General features: G+C 34.5%; 1 protein-coding gene and 3 long non-coding RNA genes across 5 annotated transcripts in view; 1 reads left to right on the forward strand and 3 right to left on the reverse strand.

Annotated features, from left to right (window-relative positions):
* The window catches only part of LOC309510097 (NLR family CARD domain-containing protein 3-like), a 44,599-nt gene extending 42,603 nt beyond the window's left edge, over window positions 1-1,996 (reverse strand). The window contains exons 1-4 of the mRNA XM_082191184.1: window positions 1,700-1,996; window positions 1,404-1,491; window positions 1,099-1,212; window positions 172-279 (exon numbers count right to left, since the gene is read on the reverse strand). Of these exons, the coding sequence (XP_082047310.1) occupies window positions 172-279; window positions 1,099-1,212; window positions 1,404-1,453 (272 nt within the window). The 5' untranslated portion in view covers window positions 1,454-1,491; window positions 1,700-1,996. The remainder of the gene's footprint in view (window positions 1-171; window positions 280-1,098; window positions 1,213-1,403; window positions 1,492-1,699) is intronic.
* Window positions 1,997-3,981: 1,985 nt separating this feature from the next.
* Window positions 3,982-6,327, reverse strand: LOC309510103. The gene is made up of 4 exons (XR_014210208.1): window positions 6,186-6,327; window positions 5,635-5,691; window positions 5,064-5,136; window positions 3,982-4,985 (listed from the first exon to the last, which is right to left on the reverse strand). It is a non-coding gene; the product is annotated as an uncharacterized lncRNA (long non-coding RNA).
* An 8,340-nt stretch (window positions 6,328-14,667) lies between these two features.
* On the reverse strand, window positions 14,668-16,600 carry LOC309510101. Its single transcript, XR_014210205.1, has 3 exons — window positions 16,430-16,600; window positions 15,838-16,243; window positions 14,668-14,723 (listed from the first exon to the last, which is right to left on the reverse strand). It is a non-coding gene; the product is annotated as an uncharacterized lncRNA (long non-coding RNA).
* Window positions 16,601-18,879: 2,279 nt separating this feature from the next.
* LOC309510102 lies at window positions 18,880-22,798 on the forward strand. Of its 2 annotated transcripts, XR_014210206.1 has the most exons (4): window positions 18,880-19,007; window positions 20,057-21,752; window positions 21,858-21,941; window positions 22,386-22,798. It is a non-coding gene; the product is annotated as an uncharacterized lncRNA (long non-coding RNA). The 2 variants fall into 2 exon arrangements; XR_014210207.1 differs by lacking the exon at window positions 22,386-22,798 and having other exon boundaries at window positions 21,858-22,098.
* The last annotated feature ends 1,292 nt before the right edge of the window (window positions 22,799-24,090 follow it).

Raw genomic sequence — 24,090 nt, forward strand, 5'->3', positions numbered from 1 at the left:
CAAATTCCATGTTACATGTATTACATAAGTTAAATATAGAGATAAATATATAGAGTAAAATGTCTTATTTATTCTCTGTATCATGACCAAGAACATATCATAATATTTAGGAAATGTGTTAATTATTAATGTGTATTAATTTTGATCTCAATCTAAAATTCCACACTTTACCTGACACCAGCATCCCTGCTTTCATTAAAGTCCTGTAGTTGATTCATAGATTGGTCATTCTTCTTACAGGCGGGTTTTGTTACTGCTGATCTTTGTGGTGGGATTGAACTGAAACATCATGAAGAGAATCAAGAATCAGACACTGTGATATTGGTGGATTTATTTTACATCACCTGAATAATTCTAACAGTTAATAAGTAAATGCACATTAATAAATCAACTCCTAAAGGGCACAACTGTAATAATACTAAAAACAAAAACTGTAAGTTTGACAATATGTTGTATTAAATATTGTACATATTAAATTAAAATAATACATTGTTTATTGATTGCTTATAATTTAACTTCATGCCAGTTGTCAGAGATATTTTAATGGTGAGAATAAAAGTACCGGTAGCAAAATATAAAAAGAGAAATAAACAAAAAACTACAATTACAAAAGTTTTTTAACTAAATCGGCCTCACTATTCTTTTCATAAGAATCAACAGAGTCCTAAAATAGTTAAAACCATCGCATTTCCTTAAAATATGCTTTAAAGATCGTGGACTCTGTCATAAGAGGCATAAAGGAGGATCTTCAACTGATAACAAAACCTTGTGCCTATTTGGCAATATGTGCAGATGATTTGGTCCCAGTGATTATCTGAGTAGAAACAATGTTTTCTACCAACAACATGATTCATTTCATTAAGTTTAATTGTATTACATTGATACCATTTGTTGGTAATTTTTGGAGGACTCATTTTGGAGGAGGTTATGATGGGTTTGAGGTCAGAATATATAGGGCATTATTTGAGCTCTGAATATATGTCTGTCTCGCATCAGTTGAAGACAACAATGTCTAGTATGAATATCATAAACGCAAAATACAAAAACACCATAATATAAAAATGCCAATCATGTATTAATAAAAATGTTATAGCCTACCTGAGATCAGCCTGTGTATTGTCATTCTTAAAATTTACTGGCTGACCCATAGACCAGTCACTCCTCAAAGACACACAGCTGGGCGCTGGTTCTGATCTCTCCTGCTGAACTGAACTATAACAGAACAACGAAACGTAAAAACAAAACGTTTTAATGGAAAGCACTTGAGGAGGGTTTAGACATTGTTTTCAAGAAATGTCCTTTAAAATAATGTATATTAAAAAAAATGAATGTCACATTATTTTCTTCAGGAGACATCTTTTTTATTATATAAAAGGTTAATTAATGTGTTTATTTATTAGTACCTGCATCCTTTAGAAAAATCTTCATCTCTGGATGTTTGTCTGTCATCCATGATGAAGCTGAACAGTAACAGTCTGATCTCCACTGACTCTGGGTGGAAATGACAAACAAACACAAAACTAATGTAATTAAACATTGTTAAACATCTTTATAATTGATCTGACTAGATCGCGAGAGTTGGAGAAATAGATAGAGATATTTTGATAAATCATCATATACACGATACACAAAATAAACCTCGTTCATTTCCTTTCAGAGAAAATATTAATGTGGAAGTCACCTCGAGTGCGCGACTAACCTTTATCAAAATGTATCTACATAGCCAACCGATTCACAAACTCCTCCATCTGTTCCATCGAGTAGGCTAGCTACACATAAGAAAGGAATCGACTATTTTATTAAAATGGCGAAACATCAGCTTTCTTTTACTTTCGCTATTATCTGTGACGAAAGGCACACGTGATTAAACTGCTGATGTCACTATAATGTTGGTTAGTAAGTTAGTGTTTTAATGGTTGCCCTTATTGGCAAATGACTTGAGTTTAATCACCAGTAAGGTTTACAGTTAATAACTCCAGTCAGTTTTGTGTGCTGACAAACTCAAAACAAACATATTTATTACACGGAGGATTATTAATGCATTTGTAGGAGCCACAGCAGATTATTCATACCTGTGTTCGCCAGTAGAGGGCGGTGTGCGCTGTGTAGTGAAAGCGGGTGTGCGAGACAGGCGTGCAGATCAGGTCACCTGTCTATATCAGTCAGTAATAAAACATTTAAGCGTTCATTAGCCTATTATTCCACATCTCACTTAAATAGAATCTATCTGGCACTACTTTCTTCTTATTTAATAGGCAACTCTAAACCACTTCTACACTCATCCTCTTCTTCACATTCACTAAATAAACTTAACTATATAACGTTGCCTTTGGCTTGCTCATTTGGGGATATTTTGGGGATATTTAATTTAATTTTATCAATCAATAAATTCCTCTTGAAACAAACTTTGTTGTATTATTTTAATTTAATACTGTGAAGCTGCTTTGATACAATCTGTATTGTGAAAAGCGCTATACAAATATACTTGACTTGACTATATAGACCTCACAACATTGACCATGAGGAAGGATCCTTCTTGTTTAGCTCCAGTCTTCTTCTATACACAATTTTTTTTTGTGTGTGTATAGTTTCAAATAGGACCTACATGTTTACCCCAAACTCTGTTATCAATACTCTGTTTTCTATTTCTATAGGTTTCTCGAAGGAAAACATAATTCATTATCTCTAAGTATTCTAAACCTATCGTCTGTCCATGTATTTAACAAATCTATTCTCAAACACTCCATAACTCCATGAACTCACAGAGGATAGAGACCGAAAAGAACCAATAGTGTAAAATTAAGTGTAATTTAATCATTATACTTTTTTTTTTTATGTACAACTGATGCTTTATTACATACTTTCTTTTGAAACTGTCTTTAGCCAAAAATATTTTTTTGTTTGTTTGTTTAAAAAAGCATTGTGTGCCGTGTTTGGTTTCTTCCTATTTCTGATCACTACAATGGACAAAGTCAAGTCAGATGCATGCATCTATATCCCACTCTTAACCCGAATTACTTGACTTTACTAGAAAATTGCACGGAAACCTGTTGTCTTAAACCATTTAAGTTTTTACACAAGGTGAAACTAGAGATCAAGCATAACACATTAAGTGGATGCAGTAGACAAATCAAGTTTACATTAGTAGTCTTTACTTAAAATCATTAGTTCACATATTTATTTTTATTTGGAGTGTACGTTGTATAAAATAACTATTTTATGTTACACAAATGTTATATTTATGTAATGTCTTATACTATTTTGAGATTTATTGTAATAAATACATTCTGTCACATAAATTGGAGGGGAAGAAAATTAAACCATTAATTTCAATGTTCCAATGTTTTTTTTATTAATTGTTGACGACAAAAACAAAACAAAAAACAGGAAACACTTCAATGTAATAAACTTGTCAACCAAAAGATAAGTAAAAATAAGCATTGAAACTGCTTGCAAGTCCAATCAGAATGCACATAGCTTTTAGCACAGTTTCAATGTTGTCCATCATAACTTCTTCCTCAATGATGATGTTCAATGACGCTTGATTGAGACGGAGAGAAGACGAGAGCACAACACCTTCATGCTCAATGAGGAGGATTCTAATGTCCAGATGGCAGAATGAGTCATCGTCATTAGAGTCCTACACTGTAAAAATAAAAGGTGCCTGGAGGAACCTTTTGGGGTTCTTCACTTTGCCACACCGGCGGAACCGTCTGTAGATCCTCTAGGCACCCTTTAAAAAGGGGCGGTTCTCTGAGGAACCACACAGGTTTCCTGAGGAACTCTTATATAAGGCACTGTGTGGAACCACTGTGGGTGCCTCCAGGAACCAAATTTCAATTTTATTTTATTTGTATTAAATTAATTTCATGTTGTTACTATGGTTACCACCATTAACTTCTATTATAATAAACAAACTGAACCAAATACAAAATAAGAATTGTTTATTACATATTTTAGATCCATTTTATACATACACTTCCATGCACTTGAAAAAAAAAAGCTAGTAATAGATTAATATCAATGAATACACACACACACAAAAAATAGTATAATACATAAGTAACATGAATAATCAACCATGTGTATACAATAGGCTACACAAGAAAAGACATCTCAACAAAATGCATGGAAAACACATGTTCCATGTAATAAATCAATGTAAAAAATTACAATTTTGACTAATTAAAAATGTCCATCTTCACTTAATTTTAAAACATGTGTTTCAGTCCGCTTGTTAAGTCTGACGTCACTGTTTCCAAGTCCAAAAGCTCTATCAGATGCCAAAAACAAACAACAAACAGTGCTAATATACACTCATTGTGCTGTAATATTCCTGAAAATTAGGATCCTAACCTTTATCTCTATTCCGAAATCTCAGATGGTTAGTTATTCAGCTATTTTGAATCATAAAATGTTGAAGTCTGGGATGCCGTGAGACTGGAGACTGAAATGTACACTATGCCTTTTGAAAAGCTTAAATGTGTGACTTGAATCAACAGTTCCCATAAATGGTTGTTGAGTATTCTCAATATCTAGAAACAAGATAGAGAAAGTAGAAGTAGAGGCTTCGACCCGGAAACAGTATTCCTTATGTCACAGCAAGCAGAAAACATTTTCCATTTTAACAGAGTTAAGGTGCAGTAAAATGATCTGTTGTTCTGTGAATGTTCACTGGTGAATTCAGTCATTTCAATAAGAATCCACACGATCAGCAATTTTGTCTTTTTGCCTGTGTAATTTCACGAAATTCACAAATGTGATGCACCTTTACTCGCTGCAACATAAAATGCAATCAATTATAAAATCTTCACAAGGGACACGTGAGGTACTTAACGAGTTAGAAAAGTGAAAAGGTGCATCAGCTTCATTTTCTGTTTGCTTTTCCTCTTTTCTGGTGGATGGTCCAGGCACTTCAGTGATTTTCAGGTCTACAGGAGGATTTTTATTCTTGATCAAACTTGTATTTCAGCTTACCGAGATCCCTGCAAAGTACAAAATTTACTGTTAGTAAGGTTATTAAAGTTATTAAATAATTTCCTCAGCATTGTGACGTTCCAAACCTGTTTGACTTTCTGTCTGTGGAACCCGAAAGCAGATCTCAGGCATAATGCAACCCGTCACCATTCAATATCACTGCATGAAACACAAGCATACATTTTTTTTTTTGTAATTCATTCAAACTATTCTTATGTACACTTGTCTAGTTCAATTCAATGCAACAATTTATGTAAAAAATAGTTAAGCTCCAAAAATGTCCCAGAAAAGATCCTAAAAATAGTCAATGAGTTCACAACTCATGTGTTATGGGTTGTGTTGTAAGTCTTCTGAAGTCATATAATAGCTTTTTCCTTTTTTTTGTCGAAAAAAACTAAACTTTAAGTTATAATTCAGGGTTCAAATGTCTTATATTCAAATGCATATGATTAAGGTATAGCCTATAAAAAATGCATAGCATTATTAGCTCCAAACCTGTGATATAATTTTTCTGAGTAACATGAATGAGATTTGAGAGCATGAGGGAAGATTTTCAGAGAATAACTTATTAAAAAAGTACACAGTCAAACAGTACAATTTCACACAGAGAAAGTTCATAGTAATAAAGTACTTGCATGTGGTGTATAGGTAACTTACTGTAATTCAATGTTGCCTCTGAAATGTTCAGATTATTTTAGAAATGTACTGGTTGTTCTGGGGAAACAAAAGAACAAAGCTGATTATTCACAACATAATATTTATTGACCAGTAAATGGCTTTAAAATGGTATTTGAGAGAATGAGGGCACATGTAGTAAGTAAAGTTAGGCTAAACAAAAACAGACCAAACTATATTAACCTGCTTTTGTTATTCATAACAAACGCCAATGAGGACAGCAGGAATCAGCTACATTAGTTAGGCTATCTCAGCAATTTGAAGACACAGTTTTACAGAATATTTTGAATTGAATGACTAAATCAATCTAAGACAATAAGTCAATAATTTCCATTTGTTCATTAACTTACGTTAGATCAACGTAGTTAGCATCGCGGCTAAAACCTTCATAACAGATACTGTGCAATAAACGAGTGGTAAACACTGTAAAAAAGTAGTAATGTATAATCAATTTAGTTTATATATATGTGTGTTTGAATATATTATATAGTGAGTAGACTCTGTATTTATATGTATTTGGCGAGTTTACAAACCTTGTAACGGAGAGCCGATCAAACGGCGGAAGCTTTGATGAGAGGAGCCGTTACCCGATGACGTCGATCAGCTGAGCTTTGTTGCGCGCGAGCATCACTGAAGCGACGACAGCAGAGGAATAGCAGCAGTTTCGTGACAGAATAAAACTTTTCTCCTCCTAGTTCTTCTTCTTCAAATAATAATTTATGAAGTAGGTAAAATTTTTTATTTTATTACTATTATTTATTCAATAATAATTAATGAATTCTTCTTATTAATATTATTATAATTTAGTGTTGTTGTTTAAGGTTTAAATTAATCAACAAAATAGGCCTATAGATACTAAATAAATGTAAGCTACCCAGGTGAAAAAGACGTAGGCTACTGTTAAATGTATTAAAAATGCATTTAAGTATATTTGTATTGTAGGCCTACTAAAACACACTCAAGTACATTTTTAATAGTACGTCTTTTTTCACCTGGGTATGTAGGCTATACTGAATCAAACTTAAGTAGCCTATAATAATAATAGGATAATAATATTCTCATTCTGGCCTCACAGAACCATTGGGTTCCTCCAGATGCTGGCTTTAACATAAGAGATCTTCCAGGAACCACTTAAATGTTAAAAGATCTTCCAATAACCCTTTTATCGCATTCAAGTTCCTCTATTTTCCCCCAAAGCACTTCAAGGTCTCATGGTAATGAAAAGGTGACTCCAGAACCTCTGAACTAAATACAAAGTGCTTAAAGGATCCCATAAGTTCCAGCAAGAACCTCAAAGAATGTCAATGCTCCTCCAGTAACCCTACTATAGGAGAAAGAGCTTTGAGGCACTTAAATTACATTTTGAAGTTCCTTGAGTATCCGACAGGATATTTGAGGCTCCTTTAGTTTTTACAGTGTAACATAAGAGCACAATCATGACATTTCTCATTAAATAACCATCAATAATGTTAAGCAATAGAGTCTAGTCATGAGACAATCAAACACATGAGGGAATGTGTGAACTGGTTATGACTGCTGGAGTATATTAAAGAGATAGTCTACCCAAAAATAACAATTCCGTCATCACAATGATCGTGGTGGGCCCAAAGCCATTACATATTTAAAACAGTAATATCCTATACTAAACCTAAACTAATCTTGACAAACTATATATCATTTGAAAGTTTACAATCTCTAGTTTTCATATTTCAGATTTCAGATTTTCAAAATAAATTACAGAGGAGCCGTAATTTATCAATTTGCAACAAGAATATTTTCATATTCCTAAGGTGTGTTCAGACCTTTATTTTGAAATAGCAATGAACATGAAAAATCATGAAAGAATGGTAGAAACTTCCCATATTACTTCTGAATAGAATGTCTACTTCATAAATTGTATTAAAATTGTGGAAATAATGGTTCAGATCACTCAAACCACATATGGAAATGGAGGCGCCCTTATATGGGCAGAAATGGAGTCAGGTTGTCACCTAGTAAAAAAATGTGGTACTGCGCCCAAACAACATCTTACTGAAGCTAATTTTTTGAGATATCAACCTAAATTTTGAAAAACAACTTGTTCAGATTTTTTACTTTGATTTTTTTTGCAGTTTTAGAGTCGCCCAGGTTTTAAAAATATATATTTTATATAAAATATGAATAATTAAATTTTTTACATTGTACATTTCCATAAACTCAAACTTCTATAACTTTTTTTCTGTTTCACTTTCTTAATTTATTTAACTTCTACAAAAATCTGCCAAATGTCTTCTTTAAATAGGTGTTTCTGTCAGTTCACAGTTACGATAACTTTAGCAAGTGTGTTTCTGTATGTTCACAGTTTAGCTATAACGTTAGCATTTCGTTAGTGTTTCTGGCTCTCTGACATTAGAGAATGTGCTAAATAGTTCTTATAAAGGTCATAAAACTCTTATTAATTTCCTGAATATAACAGTTACATGATTATACAAAATAATAAAATATAGGTAATTTATTTTATTTTTTTACATTTTCCCTTGATATTAACGCCTCACACTCCATTCCAGTAGGTGTCAGGATATGCACCATTAGCTGGTTTACCAACAAAGAAGTGTTTCAGGCGGTTAAAGGGATGGTTCGGAGTAAAATCAACCTAGGGTCCTTTACACCATGACCTCGAGCCAAACACCCCCCAGAAGCTTTTTTTCCCTTGGTTGAATATTATTAAAGTTAGAGCTTATTTAGAGAAATCAGCCGGATGGCGTAGTGCAAGCGCTAATGGATCCTATGATGTATCTCGTAAATTACCCCACTAATAATGCTCAGAATTGTACCAAACTTATACAGTAGTTATAAACTTATACAGCATACACTCCAAATAAAAATAAATATGTGAACTAATGATTTTAAGTAAAGACTACTAATGTAAACTTGATTTGTCTACTGCATCCACTTAATGTGTTATGCTTGATCTCTTTAGTTTCCCCTTGTGTAAAAACTTAAGTGGTTTAAGGCATCCTTATGCATTGCTTTCTGCCAGGACTTTTACGTGCTTTTCCCAAACCACTGAAGTGACGTCGACGTCCGGGTTAGCAGTAGCATGACCCCTTCTCAGGGGGTGTTTGGCTCGAGGTCATGGTGCAAAGGACCCTAGGTTGATTTTACTCCGAACCATCCCTTTAACAGTAGCATGTTGCTTTTAGTGAATGCTAGTTTGTCACTGATATGTTTTTTGTAAAAATTCATAATTTTGTTTCTTATGTTTATTTGTTCCATTTATAGTAATAATCTAACAAACTTTTAAGTAAATTAACAGCAAATGTTCATTTTTAGGTGAACTATCCCTTTTTCCATTTATAATGGAACCTGATAAGTTTCTGTCTCTCCATTGAGAAAGTCAATTTAACCAAAACTTTAAAGATCCAAAACGGTCTTAAAGGCGTCGTAAAATGAATCGAGCTGTTTAATCCAAATCACTTTATATGATGAACCCCCCCCCCCCCCCCCCCCCCTTTGAGTAGACATGAAAATGCACATTTTGAACTTAAATGGTTGTGATTAAAGAATGCTTTGGAGTATAGACGTACAATTGGTCTTGTTTTAAATATTAACATTACAGTTAAAGCTGCAGTCCGTAGTTTTTCCTCTTTGTCGCCATCTCTGTTCGAAATCTGCAATTGCAGTTATTCGCAGAATGATCAACTTTGCGTGGGTTTTGCCTCGGCACGGCACAGCGCTGATGAATCCAATGTTTTGAGGAGAATATGTGGCTGTCAGTCGCCGCCGGTGTGGATACTGTCATTCGCAATCACAGATACTACTTTTTGGAAGTATGACCAACATAAGAAATTTCAGTTTCGGAAAATGTATCTGAACAAGAAAGTAACATCCAGTTTTGTTCTGACCAACTAAGGGGAAAAAAGCATTGCAGTAAATCGCGCTGATAAAATCTAACGATCGCTTATCATATCACGCCAAACCGTGCAAATTATACTTTGTTCTCAAATTGTTAATGTTAACAACATCAGCATTGCGTGACTACATTTAATGCCCTTCCGATATTTATCCTTGTTTTCGCATGGGCCGGGTGCAGTCTCTTTTTTTCTGTAGCCACTCCGAAGTCCGAAGTCCATTTTACAGCGGGTGAATCTCCAGTTATCGTTTGTCGTTTGAACCTTTCTGGATCCGCCATCAAACTGATAAGTTTAATTATATCAAGTGCTGTGAGAAAAGGCTATAAATCTCCACCTCCAACATCCTCACGCAATATTGCCTACTAGCCGAGACTCTTCTTCATGTGTACAGATGTGATGTAATGACGCAAAGACGTACTTGAATTTCCCGCAGAAATCCACCAGTGCCACTGGGATTAAAAACATTATTACAAGCTTACCGTTTTGAATCGAGCTAAGGCAAGCAGTTTTGAACACTGGCTGGTTATGTACTTGCTCAAAAAATTATTTTGGATAATTTTTAACCCCAAAAAGTTACGGACTGCAGCTTTAAACTGTGAACCGACATGGAAAATAACGTCGACTGGTGTTATGAGATTTTTATTTCTGAAATGTTCTGTTTCAGTGGGCAGAGCTCATATTAATATTCATGAGTTTCCCGGACATGTGCGTAGAACTAGTGCTGTTCAATACAGGTTTTTTGGAGTAGACTCCGACTACAGTTAAAACCACATACACTCCCTCATTCATTAACCCTCTGATGGTCCTCGGTCATTTCTGACCGAATAATTTTCTGTTTTGAATTTCTAAAAATCACAGCTTCATCGGAAGGTTATGATACTTGGTGACTTTTCTGGGATTAGGTATGTGAATACAAAAAAAAATTGAGGTCATGATCCGAGCATACGGAAGTGTATTGCATTCACTTGAGAAAAAAAAAATCTACTCTGTTTTTCTGAATTAACGAGTTAATTATCTCAGAATTACTAGATAATTTTTCATAAAAAATTTTTTTATTCTGTTTTTCTGAATTAACGAGTTAATTATCTCAGAATTACGAGATAATTTTTCATGAAAAAAAAAGTTTTTGCTCTGTTTTTCTGAATTAACGAGTTAATTATCTCAGAATTACGAGATCATTTTTCATGAAAAAAAAGTTTTTGCTCTGTTTTTCTGAATTAACGAGTTAATTATCTCAGAATTCTGAGATAATTAAGTCATTAATTCAGAAAAACAGAGCAATTTTTTTAATGAAAAATTATCTCATAATTCTGAGATAATTAAGTCATTAATTCAGAAAAACAGCAAATATTTTTATTTAAAGAAAAAATTATCTCATAATTTTGAGATAATTAAGTAATTAATTCAGAAAAACAGAGCAAAAACTTTTTATTCATGAAAAATTATCTCGTAATTCTGAGATAATTAACTCATTAATTCAGAAAAACAGAGTAGATTTTTTTTCCTCAAGTGAATGCAATACGCTTCCGTACGAGCATGCTAAGTGGTCTTAAAAAAAATAGTCACACTCGTGGTCTTCGGTCAAAAATGACCGACCCATAGGAAATGAATGGGAAATTTACAAAAACACCGATTTGTACAATCTACAAATCGGACACGATTCTAAAAAAAAGTACACCGTAGTAAAGGGGTGACACTCTACAACATCAAGAGTGCAAAAAATTCACACCCACCCACACACACACACATACAAACACACATTACAAAAATCTGTTTTGAATTTTTAAAAATCACAGCTTCATCAGAATGTTACGAAACTTGGTGACTTTTCTGGCATTAGGTATGTGAACACACAAAAAAATTAAGTTCATGATCCGAGCATGCTAAGTGGTCGTAAAAAATTAGTCATGATTTTGGTCTTCGGTCAAAATTACCCCCATAGGAAATGAATGGGAAATTTACAAAAACACAAAAATTCTCTACAAATCAGCCACGATGCAGAAAAAAAGTGCTCAGCTATGAAGGGGTGAAGCTCTAAAACATCAAGAGTGAAAAACATAACATAATTAATAATTATAATTAATATATGTATATATAATTAATATAATAATTATTAAAATGATTAAAATAATAATTAATAAAATGTTATAAACCTTGGCAAAAAGTATTATTCGAGAATTTCTAAAAAAATACATTCAATCCACATCTTAAAAGTAAGTAATTTGGTCCAAAAACAACTAGAATTCACAAACATCTCCATTTAGAGCTATACAGGCATCTAGTGGTAAACCCATGCAATAACATGTTTTATTTAATTTTATGTTTAATAAATTGATTAATTTTTTTTTATTTAATTTTTTTTCTGAAAGCCTAGTCTCTATTTTACCCGAAAATACTGCATAGAAATAAAAAAAAATAAAAAAAATAAATAAAAATAAACATTATTTCCAATGGCAAAAAATGGACTATAAATATTGCATAAATATTAATAAGTTCAATCAAATTGTCTCAAAATTCTAAATTAAAAAGAATAAATATTATAGAACAAAAATAAATTGCATTGGTTTTTACTGGGATGGAGGAAGTTTCATTTTTAGGTGTCCGGTCATTTATGACCGGGAAGGCCCCCACTGTGACTGCTAAACGAAGACCATCAGAGGGTTAATATAACATCAGTTAAACTAAAGCTGGCACGGAGGAATGTATAATTACAAACTAAAGCCAATATGACTTTTATCTATTTTTAAAGTAAGCTACATGTAGGATAAATGTATGGGTGGTTGTGGCGCAATGGATAAGACACATGCCTTTGGTGTGAGAGACCCGGGTTCGAATCCACTGTGAGACACCAATGTGTCCCTGAGCAAGCCACTTAACCCCTAGTTGCTCCAGAGGCGTGCGACCTCTGACATATATAGCAATTGTAAGTCGTTTCGGATATAAGCGTCAGCTAAATGAATAAATGTAAATGTAAATGTATGTGGCAAAGTTTCTGCGACAGCACTTTGACGAGGTGTAATACGTCAGTGTCCGCATTCCTCGCTTCATTTCTTTCACTCCTTGCTTATCTAACTTTCATAGGCACTCAACTGCCATGCACTATATAGGGGTTAGAGAATCAGTAAACAAGTGATAGATTTCGGACACAGAAACAGAGTCAGTATGAGAGTAGATTCCTGTGCTGGAGTCGACCCCGACTCTGGGGCTGCGTCCCAATTCAAAGGCTGCATCCTTCGAAGGCCGGACTTTAATATTCATATCATTAGATATTTGAGTAAGCTGAAACCCAGTACTTGCGTTTAAAAGTGTAATTTGTGAAGGATCCATTGCTGCTTCCCAATTCAGAGGCTGCATCCGACTGAGTCACCGTGGCACGACGAAGGCTGATCCAATTCTAAGCCTCCTTCACATGCAGCCTCCAAAAGTGTCCTTCGTTTCCTGTGAAATGAAGAATACAACAGATGGATCATTCGCTGCCTTGCCTCGTTGTGGAACTGTTGTATTTTATTTTCTATAACAAAGATTCATATGTATGCATTGACATTAACTAATAGGGTCTTATTCTAAAGTGTGACCAATATTTGAAATGTACCAATGAATGTACAGTACAAAAAGTTCAGAAACGTACATTCACTTGGTACACTTACAAGAGTAGGAAGATGAAGACAGATCAATTAGGGAATAATAAGGTAACATGATGCATGATGTTGTGTACCTCCACAGCTCAATAGCTGGATTTGGCCAGTCCGTCGGGCCTGAGAGTCGCCTTGAGGTAAGAAATCTCAACTTGAGCTCCCAAGCTGAGCTCAACCAGAGCCTGACAATAAACCTACATTAATATTAACCATACAAACTACAAATTAATAAAACTAGAAAAATAAAACTGTGAAAAGACTGTTAATAATGTTTTATTTAATATTTTTTATAAGGGTGGCCCGATTATGATTTTCTATTGCGGGTTCCAATTTTTTTCAAGCAAATTGGCCAATTCCAATAGCTGACCTTTTTTCCTTTAAGCAAATGTATTTGTTGTTTATTTGCTCTATAACATCTGTCTCCAGCCATTTGAAATGTAATCATGATGCAAACAAAGAGGCTACACACATGTAGCATGATAATTTTTTTTTTAAATTTAAATTAGATTGTATAATTTCAAGATTTAAAGCAAAAACAAAATGGTCTGACTTTTGTTTTGTGAAATTATGCTAGAAGACACCTGCACAAAACAAAAACAGCAGACGGACTGAATGAAAACGCAAATTCACTTTCTGTCAGTAGGTGGCGCTTGGAAAAAAATGTCTAGGCTATATATAGCTATGCCACTTTATTATTTATTGTGCATTTCCCCTTTAAGAGCCACTATCCAAATTTACATAAGGCGTGATTTCAGAAAACATTGGTTCCACACGTTTTGTTGGCTTTTTGGTGAGCTGTAATGGTTTGTTTTAGTTGTATGCAGTTGATATGGAGACGTAATTGGACGATTTAATTGAATTGAATGTTTATTGAACGTTTGTTTTGTTTTTCAAATGCACTTTTTGTAGTAAAAATATACTTTTTATAGTGAATCATAACTCGTCAGCGGCAGGTGCAAACAGCGCAGCTGCCTGAGAAAATCCCTGGCAGCTGGAGATGCCACCGGAAGTGCCGCTGCCACATTTTGCGCCAGACAGAGCCCGTCTACGGAGAACCTGCCAGCCTGGCCACTCCCTATTAAGTCCTATTGTACCGAATTTTGGTTGTAGTTCCACCAGAGTTCCACTGGGGGCGATCGCCCATGAGTGCAAAATGAATGGGAGTCTATGGAGCTAGATGCCTAAATTTGTCTCTTTCACCCGATTGCTGTTGAGAAATCTCAGATTTGATTGATTTGCAAGTTCAACATGGGTTATAGGTCGAAAGTTGAATGAACAAGTACTTATGTCCTTTCGATTTCTTACAGGTTGAGTTGTTGTTGCCCATAACACGCTAGCATTCTGCTAATGAACTGATTGGTCAGTGAAGGACTGATTACGACCAGAAATACCGCTTGATGGCATCGTGGCATCCGAAGCGGGACCAGAATCAAACACAACAAAAACTCTTCTAGCACGTGTATTAACCTGTGACAGCTGTGTTGTGTGTTTACCTGTGACAGCTGTGTTGTGTGTTTACCTGTGTCAGCTGTGTTGTGTTTACCTGTGTCAGCTGTGTTGTGTGTTTACCTGTGTCAGCTGTGTTGTGTGTTTACCTGTGTCAGCTGTGTTGTGTGTTTACCTGTGTCAGCTGTGTTGTGTGTTTACCTGTGACAGCTGTGTTGTGTGTTTACCTGTGACAGCTGTGTTGTGTGTTTACCTGTGTCAGCTGTGTTGTGTATACCTGTGTCAGCTGTGTTGTGTGTTTACCTGTGTCAGCTGTGTTGTGTGTTTACCTGTGACAGCTGTGTTGTGTGTTTACCTGTGACAGCTGTGTTGTGTGTTTACCTGTGTCAGCTGTGTTGTGTGTTTACCTGTGTCAGCTGTGTTGTGTGTTTACCTGTGTCAGCTGTGTTGTGTGTTTACCTGTGACAGCTGTGTTGTGTGTTTACCTGTGTCAGCTGTGTTGTGTATACCTGTGTCAGCTGTGTTGTGTGTTTACCTGTGTCAGCTGTGTTGTGTGTTTACCTGTGACAGCTGTGTTGTGTGTTTACCTGTGACAGCTGTGTTGTGTGTTTACCTGTGTCAGCTGTGTTGTGTGTTTACCTGTGTCAGCTGTGTTGTGTGTTTACCTGTGTCAGCTGTGTTGTGTGTTTACCTGTGACAGCTGTGTTGTGTGTTTACCTGTGTCAGCTGTGTTGTGTGTTTACCTGTGTCAGCTGTGTTGTGTGTTTACCTGTGTCAGCTGTGTTGTGTGTTTACCTGTGTCAGCTGTGTTGTGTGTTTACCTGTGACAGCTGTGTTGTGTGTTTACCTGTGTCAGCTGTGTTGTGTGTTTACCTGTGACAGCTGTGTTGTGTGTTTACCTGTGTCAGCTGTGTTGTGTGTTTACCTGTGACAGCTGTGTTGTGTGTTTACCTGTGTCAGCTGTGTTGTGTGTTTACCTGTGTCAGCTGTGTTGTGTGTTTACCTGTGTCAGCTGTGTTGTGTGTTTACCTGTGTCAGCTGTGTTGTGTGTTTACCTGTGACAGCTGTGTTGTGTGTTTACCTGTGTCAGCTGTGTTGTGTGTTTACCTGTGACAGCTGTGTTGTGTGTTTACCTGTGTCAGCTGTGTTGTGTGTTTACCTGTGACAGCTGTGTTGTGTGTTTACCTGTGTCAGCTGTGTTGTGTGTTTACCTGTGTCAGCTGTGTTGTCGATGCCTCGAGAGAAAAGAAAGTGCGAAAGCACCAAAGTGACTGAAGGATTGCCGTAAAGCAGTATCTCTGGTCGTACGATGTATGATGTCATTGACATTTTAAAATACTTTTTAAAGCAAATAAGTGACTCTAAAAAATCTAACACCCAGCAATGTGTAATTTCTTTGCATCTCCTTTCGAATACAACATTCAAATTACTAGACAAAAAATTATATCCAGAGAAAAGTGGATTTTGATGGCTATAGCTCCATAGACCTCCATTCATTCTGCACTCGTCCTGTGAGCGCCCCCATATGGAACCAGAGTGGAACTGCAACCAGTTCAGAAGCCGGAAGTTTACTGAGAGTGGAACTTCTCCCCTTATTAGACATTCTCTGCGCCAGACCTGCTGGTTATAAAGCATGGTAAGGTACAAAGGAAAAGCACAACGAAATGAAATGAATGTATACGACTAGTTGAAGTTTTCTGTGCTTTATCCTAACATTACACAAAGTAAATGCCTGCATTAAGTCAGGGACCACAAAACATGCAAACGAATGAAAACATTATAAACTGAAACTGTCATATTTACCTTTTTTGAAATAATCCATTACATCATTACACCTGCTGAAACTCAAGCAGCATGAACTAAAAGCAAGCTCTTCTCGCTTGGAAAATTTGCTACTGTCACAATTTCTCTCCTCACACCTCTTTCATTTGGAATAATGGAAATATAACTGTTTCAAATAAATCTTTGTTTTTAACAAATTGGTTCAACAGAGGCATTAATCATCTTATAAAACTGTTTGACAGCTCTGGGAATCTTTTAACTTACGAACAATTCATGTCAACTTACAATTTTCCCGTACTGTTTAGGGAATTTAATTTAGTTAATAAAGCTATTCCTGTAACACTTCGTCAACTTATCAAATGTCATATTTGTTACAATTCCTTATCTGTGACAAACCCAAATTTAATTTTAGAAGGTGTTGAGTTAATTGAGAAAAAATGCAATAACAAGCATATTTGTAATATTTTCCAAAAACAAAACAAAATATCTCCTAGAGGGAAATTTTTCTGGAACTCTAAGATTGAAAATATTGATTGGAGAAGAGCTTGGTTAAATCCTTTCAAATACTGTATTAATAATAAAATTAAAGAAATACACTTCAAAATTCTGCATACCATTTATCCTTCTAAATCTTTAATATCAAGATTCTCTGATATTGATGATATGTGTTGTTTTTGTAATAATGAGAAAGAGATACTGACTCACTTATTTTTTGACTGTAATGTCGTGAACAAGTTTTGGACTGATTTGGCAGAATTCATATTTAATCTGATGAATATTAATTACTGCTTTAGCTTAAAGGATGTTACCTTGTATTATGGAAACAAAAGCAATAAGGATCTGGAATTTATTGTTAACCTTTTTATTTTATTAGCAAAATTTCACATACATAAACAAAAATGTCTTAATTCATCTCCTATGTTAAATTTGTTTTGCTCTGACTTTGATTTTTATATTTCTTCTATAAGACTGTTAAAAAACAAAAAGTCTGTGAAATATTTAAAATGCTATGATACACTCTTTAATACCCCTGATATTCTGTAATATCTTTATTCGTTAAAATTGAATGTGAGATATCCTTTTTCTTTTTTTCTTTTCTTTTATTTTGTTTTATGTATTTATTTATTTTTGTGTTATTTTCTGTATGTTACCTTCTCTGCAATAAAAAAAAAAAAAAAAAAAAAAAAAAAAAAAGCATGAACTAAAATTATCAGTTCCACATGCATGCCCTGGAAACTCATGAATATTTATGTGCTCCGAGTCCGCCCTCTGAAACCAAAATATACCATAAGATACTGTCACGTGATGTGCTACTGGAGAAGATTGCCCTTTTAGGAATACAATTAATAGGGGAAAGATTGGCAGTTAACATAAAATTGATATAAAATGGACGTTCCATAGTGTCCCATAACTTGTCTCCAATTGGTCAAGTACGGTAGTTCTAATAAGTCTCCAAAAATAACTATATATATATATATATATATAAATTGTTATTATTATTATTATTATTTAAATATTATAAATAGTAAATAAATAAAATGAATAAATGTTAACAATGACAATTTAATCTAATTCATGTATTTTGTTCATGTTATTAATAATAATTGTAATAATAACAGATATTATTATTATTATATTTCGATAAATATAAATAGTTATATAAATATAAAAGTGAGTTAAATAGGTTATTTATGGGGTGTGGGTGGGCTTAAAACATGTTTACATTTTTACATTAAAAAAATTACATTTTCATTACATTCATTTCAATCATAGAGATTTCAATCTTCTCCAGTAATATTTATAATTTTTAAGTATTCAGTATTTTTTTAAAACGGCTGGTCACATGGCACCTGTTACTTTTTACTATACAGATTTGAGGTTGACCAATCACAGTCGTCTCTGATCATTGGCTAGAGACGCTTATTTAATCATTATAGTGAGAAAGTTCCGAGAGTTTCCATTTGTACGACAGCTTCTGAACCCATACAACTAATAGATTTAATCGGTTATACTTTATAACTCGCATACATTTCCAAAAAGACAAAAAAGTCCCGAATATTGCATAAATGGAGCATTCGTGTTTTTGAGCCGATGAGCGCCCTCTGGTGGAACATTGAAGGATTGTTTGTGTGACAGTTCTGATGTTTTCCTCTAGTTACGTGATGTAAGGAAGTACAGGGCATATAAACTAAAAAAATATATGCCTGTGAGTTTGATGTAATGACAAAACATGGTTTCACATTATTTTTATTTTTATCGGCCGTCGCCATCGCTACATTTAGGGACGAACAAGAATTCTGTGAGAATGAAAGTTGTAATGAAAGAGAGTTCGATAAGAGTCACTTTTATAGCAATGTGAAACACTGTGGAGAAATACCACTGGCATTATCACATAAACTACTAGGTAAGATACAGATACGAGTGCCAACATGCTATTGTACACGTTGACTCTGTTTTAATAACTTCTGTGTGTTTTACAGATGCTCTGCCTCTTGATGAGGTTGATGGTAATGTTATTCGTACTGTGAAGAGAAGTGTGTTTTCAGAGTCTCAGCCCTCTCCTCTGAAAGAGCCCCTGACACTGGCTGCTGTGTCACAGGTCAATAAACCCATCCACTCATCATCATTTACAGAGAACTTGTGCTTCACTGCAGTCAAACCTGGGGATATTGTTGCAGTAACTGTGTATAATTTATGAAACAGAAAAATACAATGGAGCTAGTGCCATCTAACCACCAGTCAAAAGTTTGGTCACACCCACCCATTCTTTATCATTTTTCTTGTCCACATTTTAAAATAGTAATAAATTAATCATCATCATCACTACCAATAACATTGTCGTCGTCAGCATAATTTTGAACTTATTCAGGCTGTTGTTACAAAGAAGTACACTTCATCATACTTTTAAAAAGAGAAATTATATGAAAATAATATAGGCTACTTTAAAAGAATATACTTTGGTGCAAACTGAATATAATGTTTCGGACACTTAATTGCATCATGTTAACTGAAATTAAATGAACATTTATTATAGTTTGTTAAGAAACGGTCATGAAAGTATACTCGTTAAGTGGCTTTTTATTTAATTAATTTTGTATTATCTGCAATAACTGTTTTTTAAAAGAAACATAGTTTTCCATTTTTATTTTTAACACTTATTTTTTACAAGGGTGAAGCAGATCACTTAAAAAAATAAATAAATTTGAACCACCCAACTCCTCAAATAAATGTCTACTTTAGGTTGTGGGCAAATTATTTTTGAGCTATTATACTCTATTATATATATATAGATATTATATAATGCTAGCTTCAAAATTGGACCAAACACTTACATACCAATAGAAACACTTTTTCATACATTTATTTAGTCACAAACAGTTCATTTATTGTATTGAGTTAATAAATTCAGTTAATTCATTTTTTTTTGTTTTTTTTTGTCAGTTATACTTTTATTAATTGATTCAGTCATAAAGCTTTTAATCAGCTAATGAACTCGTGGGCCACTTGGACTCTTTACAGAACCACCAGTGGTCTGAGGATCACAGTCTGAGAAAACTGCTTTAAAACCAAACTGGACCATGGTACCACCACAGTACTTTTGTGTAAATGTTGTTTCTGCATATATTCAGGCTCTTTTGTGTATTTCAGGATGTGTTGAGGAATATTTTGGATCTGAATGAGTCTGTGATTCAGAATGAAGAGTTTGTCCGTTGTGTCAGTGGTGGGAAACTGTTTCCTGGCTCTGTTCCACTGGCACACAGATACGGGGGCCATCAGGTAAAACTGACCGTCACTTCAAACCCGACAGCGATGGCGTAAGACAACCAGAGCAAACATGTCAACCATGTGTTATTATTATTATAGTTTGGTTATTGGGCCGGACAGCTGGGGGATGGAAGAGCACATTTGTTGGGTGAATACACAAACAGGTAAAATCATCCTTTTCCATCAGCGTTCAACACAAATCATCAGTTGTTATTGTCAGATGTGACTTTTCTGTTGTAATGCATGTCAACTTTCCCATAATGTTGTTTAAGATTAAAGAATGGAAAGTGTGATCTATACTTACTGGTTTTTCAGCAAATAGATGATTCTGGCATTTTTTAAATCTAATTCTCACTTAATGCTTAAACATGCGTCTGAACAATGACATCTCTCAGTTTAGAACTGACAAGTGTTAACCGTTAGAGCGGTATACAATCTCTCTTTTATCCAGAAAGGGTGAAAGATGGGAAGTCCAGTTGAAAGGCTCTGGAAAGACACCGTACTCAAGGTGAATATCAGTTTCTGCTGCTCAATATTTTTGATATGCTTTTTAAGTAATTCTGAGATATATTTAGTTGTAAATGATCTTACATTATGACTCATAGTGTGTGATTCTCTGTCTGGCAGGAGTGTAATGGTTATGCTGTTTACTGTACATGATGTTTTGTGTGCAGGTCTGGTGATGGACGGGCTGTGATTCGCTCCTCTGTGAGGGAGTTCCTGTGCAGTGAAGCCCTCAGGTACACACACACACACACACACACACACACACACACACACACACACACACACACACACACACACACACACACACACACACACACACACACACACACACACACACACACACACACACACACATACACATACATATAAATGCACAATATATATGAATGGACATGCACAAGAAGAGTAATATATGGATTTATCACATTCAAATGCTTGGTGTTGAATATTATTTTTATTTTTATTTATACTTTTTCCATTTTTTTGCCTTTATTGTTTGTCAGTCTGGTTGTGAGTGAGGAACCTGTTTGGAGGGATCCGTTTTATAATGGCAGTGTCATAAAAGAAAGAGGTAAAATACGATCAGATTTGGAAAAATCGAGTAACTAAGTTCTTTATCCTCCTCAGCTTTATGTGATTGTTCTCTGTATCTATCAGGAGCGGTTGTTCTGCGTCTGGCCAAGTCCTGGTTTCGTATCGGTTCACTGGAGATATTAACTAGAACTGGAGAGTTAGATGTCCTACGGTATATTAACTTTTACTTGGGAGATAATATTTTTTTTCTCACTCTTATTTGCTTTTTAATTTCTTTTTATCTTTTATTTTCAGGACATTGTTGGACTTTGTAATTAAAGAGCATTTTAAATCTATAGCAACAAATGACCCTGACAAGTATGTGGTGAGTATCTGTGTCTCTCTGCTGTTTAGCTGTAATACAAGATTATTTTATATTGTCTGATCAGTCTCACTATATTTGAATGGTTTTCATGTTGTGTGAAGGTGTTTTTCTCTCGAGTGCTGAATGAAACGGCACATTTAATCGCCCACTGGATGTCGGTTGGTTTTGCTCATGGTTAGTTCACTCTGCTTTACTTGTTTAGTTATCACATAGATTTATCATTATAGATCGAGCTTAATACACAAAATGCACAACATCATGATCTGCATCTTCACACAGGAGTCTGTAACACAGATAACTTCAGTCTGCTTTCTATCACTTTTGATTATGGCCCATTTGGATTTATGGAATCATATGACCCAAGTATGTTTCTTTGTCTAACTTAAACTTTCATAATATTAGCAATCATCTTCCTATAAATTTAGTTTTTAAGCTTTTTGTCATTTTGACATTACACACACACACACACACACACACACACACACACACACACACACACACACACACACACACACACACACACACACACACACACACACATATATATACAATACTGCAAAAGTGGAGGAAAATTGTATGAATAGTAAGCTACTTTAGATCTACTATAAATTTTGTATATACTTACAGTATAATATACATGGGTTGAGGGGCATGATTAATTGCATACTTTTTTTAATCCATTACTTGTTTTATTTTACTTCATTATATTCTAATAAGTTAAAGTGAAACAGACAGCCATAATAATAACATATAATATTTGTATTGTTAAATGTGTGTTATTGCTACAGCATTGTTTCCTCTGTATAGATTTTGTCCCCAACACGTCTGATGACGAGGGCCGGTACAGTATAGGAGCTCAGGCTAATGTTGGCCTGTTCAATCTACAGAAACTTCTAGAAGCTCTGAAACCACTGCTGACCTCAGATCAGCTTTCACAGTAAGAGATCCTTTTATTTTCTGTTGGTATTGGTCTGGAATAAATAAGGGTGATTCGTGTCAATTCATTTACTTCAGATCTCAGCAAATATTGAGAGAGTATCCACAAATCTACCATCAAAGGTGAGCCTGTCATTAGACAATATAGATCACTGTATTCCTCTCTGAGTCGTTCCTGATCTCACTTTACTGTTTCTGTTGTAGATTTCATGAGATGTTCAAAGCAAAGTTGGGCTTTCTGGGAAATGAAGAAAAGGATTCATATGTGATTGCATTTCTTCTAAAGGTAAATATTAGCTGGATTGTTTTTTTCTCTAATTGTACTATAATTAATTAATGTGATAAAGTTATTTGGCCATTCTCAGGAAATGGTGTCATTTGTGACAAAAAGGGTATGTATATATATATATATATATACATACATACACACAATTTCATTATAAACTTTTTTTAATTAGATAGTTGTTTTTTTTAGAATTATATATTTAACGGCCAAACTGTCAGAAATAGTTAAGTCCAGTATGGAGTTAAATCAGTAGTAGATCACACAAATGGCAGCATTTCCTGAGAATGACCCATATAATGTTGTATGATGTGTGATGTGTTGAGCTAATGGAGGACACTGGAGCAGACTTCACTATGACTTTCAGACAGCTTAGTGAAGTGACCCTGTCCCGGCTTCAGAAGGGATCCTTTGCTCCGGTACGTTTCCTCTCCATTCACTCCCACAGCAGCCGCAATATCCATAATCATGATTTCAGTCCATTAACTGTGACTGTGTCTCTCTTGACAGTCTTTGTGGGCTCTTTCAGACCTCTCATCACACAAGCATTTCAGAGACTGGGTTCAGCTGTATTTACAGCGTCTGTCAAGGTAATGTTGCTGTAATGTAAACTCGAACTCTTTAGAGGATTAAAAATGAACATCACTTGATGTGTTAATCGTCTTCTTCAGGATAATGAGTGACTCAGATGAAGAACGGCAGCACAGAATGCAAGGTGTGTTTTTGTATATGTTATATGATGCAGTGTTATATATTATGTGTTTATATATTGTTACAGTAACACTACCGCTGAAATGTTCATGATTGGTAAGATTTGTTTTTGAAAGAAGTTTCTTATGCTCACGAAGGCTGCATTTATTTAATCAAAAATACAATAAAAACTGTAATTTTTTAATACTATAATATATTATTATACTATGAGATATTATTACAATATAAAATAAATTATTCTATTTGAATATACAGTATTTGTGTAATTAATATATTTGTTCAGTTGAATGTAATTTATTCCTGTGATCATTTCTCCAGTCTTCAGTGTCACATGATCCTTCAGAAATCATTCTAATATGATGATTTGCTGCTCAAGAAACATTTGAAAACAGTTGAGCTGCTTAATATTTCTGAGGAAACCCTGATACATGTTTTGATTAATATAAAGTTCAAAAGAACAGCGTTTATTTGAATCTTTTGTAATATTATAAATGTCTTTATTGTCCCTTTTTATGCATCCTTGCTGAATAATATTCTTAATTTCTTTTTTTTTTAAAAGCCTTACTGACCGTAAATGTTTAA

The sequence above is a fragment of the Leuciscus leuciscus genome (genome assembly GCF_965113295.1).
Source record: "Leuciscus leuciscus genome assembly, contig: SUPER_11_unloc_14, whole genome shotgun sequence".
Taxonomy (NCBI): domain Eukaryota; kingdom Metazoa; phylum Chordata; class Actinopteri; order Cypriniformes; family Leuciscidae; genus Leuciscus; species Leuciscus leuciscus.